Here is a 5,147-nt window from a genome sequence, read left to right on the forward strand (position 1 = left end):
AATTTCAAATGAACAAAAGAAACTGTAAAACTTATTCTTTGGAGCATTTTAGATCTTGCTCCCCAGCACATGTCATCAATTTGGCTCAAATAAACATAAAAATTATCTACAGGGTTAGAATTTTTTTACATCGATAATATATACCATTCCTAAGAAGGGAGTAAAGAAGGGATGAAAGTACATATGGATGAATGAAATAAGCCAGGCAGTGAAAGACAAATGCCATATGATCTCACCTATAAGAGGAAACTAATCAACAACACAAACAAGCAAAATAGAACCAGAGGTATGGAAATAAGATACCAGAGGAGAGAGGGGCAGGGGAAAAGGGAAGAAGGAAGGGGAAGGGTCTAGTGAAAGAACAAGTACACAAAAGGGCGGGGATTGCTGGGGGGAACGAGCAGGCTAGGGGAGAGCACGAATTGTTCTATTCTTGTAATAGAACAACAATAAAAATAAAAATTGCAAAATGTTAAAAAAATAAAATAACAAAAAAGAAAACGACGTTCTGAATGAGTATGCCCCTAACAGAGAATGGACTTAAGATGGCAAATCTGGAAGTAAAGCAAACTGAGAAAAATTGTCTTCATAAATACTATTTCTGATGACCTTGGTTTTGCTTTCCCCGCCTCCCACTAACTGTCCTCCCCTCCCTCACTCCATCCCCTCCACAAACCACACAGAAACTTCTTGTCTTTCCTTCTCATTCAAGGTTGGGTTTTGTGTCTGAGTAACAGTGACGCTAACAATGATAAGCGTTCTCTCTACTACCGTGTAGGCAGACCATACTGGTTGGCTGGACCAGGGTAACATTAGGGACGCTTATCCCTAACAGCACTCCATCGGGTGCCCTGCTCACTCTGTACAAGGAACTGAGGTTGGCACAAAGATTTTTCATGAACCAAAATGAAAAAATTATTTAAACCACTATGCCTTCAAGTGCACATAGCCACTGAGACTTAATGGATAAGTGTCCCTAATCACAGAAATTCTGTCTTTTGAATTTTGTTTAGTGTATGTTGAGTAATAAGCCTATAGTAAATAATCATGACAGCTTAGAAGAGGGACAAATTAGCATATTCCTCCATTTAGAATTATGGGTAAACTTGAGCCTTTTCATACCCTTTGATCTATGGCACCAAAGGTAAAAAATGAGAACTGTCAATTTATTTTAGGCTTTGGAACAGTGGAGCATAGAATATGTATCCAAACCCTAATCAAACCAAACCATAATGCACATAAAATATTTAGCCACTTGGGGTTATTTTTATATATCCATGGTATACTTTTTGTTTTTGGCTCTATGTATATGTTGCTAAGCAGTTTACTTTGTTATGCTGGAAAATTACATCAAAACTGTTAAACCTCATATACATTCTCATTTTAGTATGTATAAATTCTGTCAACTACCGAAGAAAACCTACTGCGCATTAAAAATTTTTTTTCAGAAGCCAAGTTTTATCTTTTATATAATGGCAGTTTATCAAAATGTATAAAAGGACACTTTCAAATGTGTCTTCAAGTCAAAATGTCATACCCATCCCCCAAAGCTAAGCCCTCCAACCCCAGTAACCCCCGAGTCTTCTTTGACGTGGACATCGGAGGCGAGCGAGTTGGTCGAATTGTCTTAGAATTGTTTGCAGATATTGTACCCAAAACTGCAGAAAATTTTCTTGCATTGTGTACCGGAGAAAAAGTCATTGGACCCACCACTGGAAAACCTCTGCATTTCAAAGGATGCCCATTCCATCAAATTATTAAGAAATTTATGATTCAGGGTGGAGACTTCTTGAATCAGAATGGGACAGGTGGAGAAAGTATTTATGGTGAAAAGTTTGAAGATGAAAATTTCTATTATAAGCATGGCCGGGAGCGTTTATTGAGCATGGCAAATGCAGGCAGCAACACAAATGGCTCTCAGTTCTTTATCACAACAGTTCTGACTCCTCATTTAGATGGGAAACATGTGGTATTTGGCCAAGTAATTAAAGAAATGGGTGTGGCAAGAATTCTGAAAAACGTAGAAGTGAAAGGTGAAAAACCTGCCGAATTGTGTGTTTTTGCAGAATGCGGAGAACTGAAGGAAGGGGACGATTGGGGAATATTCCCAGAAGATGGTTCTGGTGACAAGCATCCAGATTTCCCCAAGGATGCAGATATAGATTTAAGAGACGTAGATAAAATACTATTAATCACAGAAGACTTAAAAAACATTGGAAATACTTTTTTTGAATCCCAGAACTGGGAGATGGCCATGAAAAAATACTCGAAAGTTTTAAGATACATGGAAGATTCAAAGGCTATAACTGAGGAAGCAGACAGATTGAAGCTACAACCTGTAGCTTTAAGCTGCATCCTGAATATTGGTGCTTGTAGACTGAAGATGTCAAATTGGCAGGGAGCAATTGACAGTTGTTTGCGGGCTCTTGAAATTGACCCATCAAATACCAAAGCACTGTACCATAGGGCTCAAGGATGGCAAAGATTAAAAGAATATGACCAAGCATTGGCCGATCTTAAGAAAACTCAGGAGATAGCACCAGATGATAAAGCTATCCAGGCAGAATTGCTAAAAGTCAAACAGAAGATAAAGGCACAGAAAGAAAAAGAGAAGGCAGCATATGCAAAAATGTTTGCTTAATAAGGAATTCAGTTATATATTACACATTGATGTATAACGGCAGAAGAAAATTGAAGGGTTTTTGCCTATTATATATGATTCTTAATGTGTTTCCTTTGGTAGTTCAGTTCCCATTGTTTACAATTTAGAAATAATTGATAATGCCGTTCACTCTTAATAAAAGTGTTACAAACTAAAAAAAAAAAAAAAAAAACCACTTCCTAGAAAGCGAAGAAGTTTATAAATTACACTCTGTATGAAAAAACCAAACCATATCTGTTAAAGCAAATGAGTAGAGTATGCTACATGATGAACTGATATATTTTTTGAGCTGATCTTCCCTCTGGCTTGGAAAATATCAATAACATGTACATTTACAGAGTGATTCACAGAGAGAGAAAGACTCCATCCCCAGTAACGTTTTTTCCAGTGTCAGTTAGAGAACCTCTCTTCTGCAATAACAGCCACTTTGTAAAGCCTTTCCGTGCCCTCATTATTTTTCCAGAGAAAATCACCCTGGCTCCATGAAACTGGCAGCGGATCTTCTAGAGAAAGAGGTTAGAAGTCACCCTTGGAACAATAGGTATGGGCTGTGTTGCATGGGAATTAGAATGTGTCTCGTTTTACTTTACTTCTAGTAGTGCTTTCCACCGTAAGCCTGTGCATGACATTACAGCTGCTTTTTGAACAAAATAATTTCTGTACAATTTTTGTCATAAACTAAGAACTCACTTTGGATGTATTAAAACTCTTTGGTAATTTATTTTGGTATATCATTGAATTTAACTTCAGCTAGGATTATAAATTTGAAACATCTGTTGATAATTTAATTGTTCAAGTCAAGCTATCTTTTTTTCCCAAATTCTGCCTTTGTCACTCTTATTAATTTTTTGACCTTGGGCAAATCATATGTGCTCCCTCTATCTTGGTTTCCTCATCTATAAGGTAAGACTAATGCAAGTAGCTAACTTACCTATCAATCTAAGCATTAATTTAAGCATGATAAAGCTAATATATATTAAAGGCTTAGATCAAGGCCAGCATGTGATAAGCATATATGTATATCTGTCATCATTATCATCATCATTATATTTTTAGCCCATTTTAATCAATCTTCATTCTTGCTACATAGTTGTAATCTTATCTTAGACAATTTATAAGTTAAGAGTAAATATAGTATTAGAGTTCAGAATTTTTACTCTATTTTCTTCCTAAATAAGATGAAAACTCCAATCGGTAAAAATCCTTTTTGAATAGAGCTTCAACTAAATTGAATTATTCCATTGCTGAAGGTAAGTTCAACTTGTGTAATTCAGTTTTGAATATCCTAATATATTTATCTTGTTTACAGAAAGTTTCCACATGACGTGTGGCAGAGTTGGTCAAAGTAATGCAATAGTTTTATTCTTCTGCAAGACTCTAAATATACACACAGTGAAGAAGGGAAATGCATTAGGAATCTAGGGACAGAATTCAATGCTAAATAGTAATTGAAAAAGATGTGTTGCTTGGAAACTGCAGAGAACACTGCTTCATTTCAAGTGAAGGGTAATATAAATCATACATTAAAATAGTAGAACCTTTTTAAAATTTCAACAATAAAATTGATGAGAGTTTTAATAAGCTCTGACACATAACTTGGAATAGTGCACTTCAGTCATGAAGATGGTTCACCAAGATAACCCACAAGCACTGAGAGATTTATGTGAAGGTTGAGTTACATGCCTTATGGCTTCAGGTCATGGTTGCGTTCACTGGACTCAGATTAAAGCTAATGAAATACTCCTTCTAAGAATAATCACCCTTTCAGAAAAAAACTGTACCTAATCAGTAATGTCATGGTCATTGGCTTTTGAGCACAGGACTTGCTACTTAATAGCTGTTTAGTGACATTTGTGATTGGATGCAGTTATTAAACAATGGGAGATACTAAATGTGTTACTGGGCTGGAGGAATGAGTCCTTTCACTCCCTCCCAATTTTAAAACATGATGACTCTGAAAGTTAATGAAAATCGAGACATCCAAACAGAGAGAGCAGAAATCACAATGCAGTGGCAATGACTACTCATCCATTGTTTGGCTACTTGAGGGATAAAATTCAAATACTTGCAGACAAGGCCTTAGAATTTTAAGATGTTCACACTATCATTAATTTCTCCCTCCTGAAGACTCATTATATGCACGTCTTCTCCTATAGTCCTGAAAGCCCTTCTAAACGGGAAAATAATTGATCTGCTCATGAAGCATTTTCTGAGGCCCTGCTACTTTGAAAATCCATTCTTTGTTCAACCCCAAATTTAATCGGATCATTTCTCAGCAAACTATAAACAAGCATTAAGTTTCTTGTATATACATTAGTCGTCCGAAGTTGGTTTTTAGCTTATCTTAAATAGACCAATTTATAGCAATTATAACTATAATTAGTTTAATAGAGGGGCAAACATTTTTGAGTCCTATTGTGCCCCAGCTACCCTACTTACTTATTTTAATTTTTAAAAGCACGCAACAAACTGCTGAGTTAAGACA

The 5,147-nt window shown here is 36.1% G+C and overlaps 1 protein-coding gene across 1 annotated transcript; it reads left to right on the plus strand.

Annotated features, from left to right (window-relative positions):
* The first annotated feature begins 1,528 nt into the window (after positions 1-1,528).
* On the plus strand, positions 1,529-2,649 carry LOC129081117 (peptidyl-prolyl cis-trans isomerase D-like). The gene has a single exon (XM_054586639.1). It carries the CDS (start codon positions 1,529-1,531, stop codon positions 2,639-2,641), a length of 1,113 nt encoding a protein of 370 aa, XP_054442614.1. The 3' UTR covers positions 2,642-2,649.
* The last annotated feature ends 2,498 nt before the right edge of the window (positions 2,650-5,147 follow it).

Source organism: Pteronotus mesoamericanus, unplaced genomic scaffold (assembly GCF_021234165.1).
Source record: "Pteronotus mesoamericanus isolate MK-2021 breed Mesoamerican mustached bat unplaced genomic scaffold, CSHL_Meso_final contig_94, whole genome shotgun sequence".
NCBI classification, from domain to species: domain Eukaryota; kingdom Metazoa; phylum Chordata; class Mammalia; order Chiroptera; family Mormoopidae; genus Pteronotus; species Pteronotus mesoamericanus.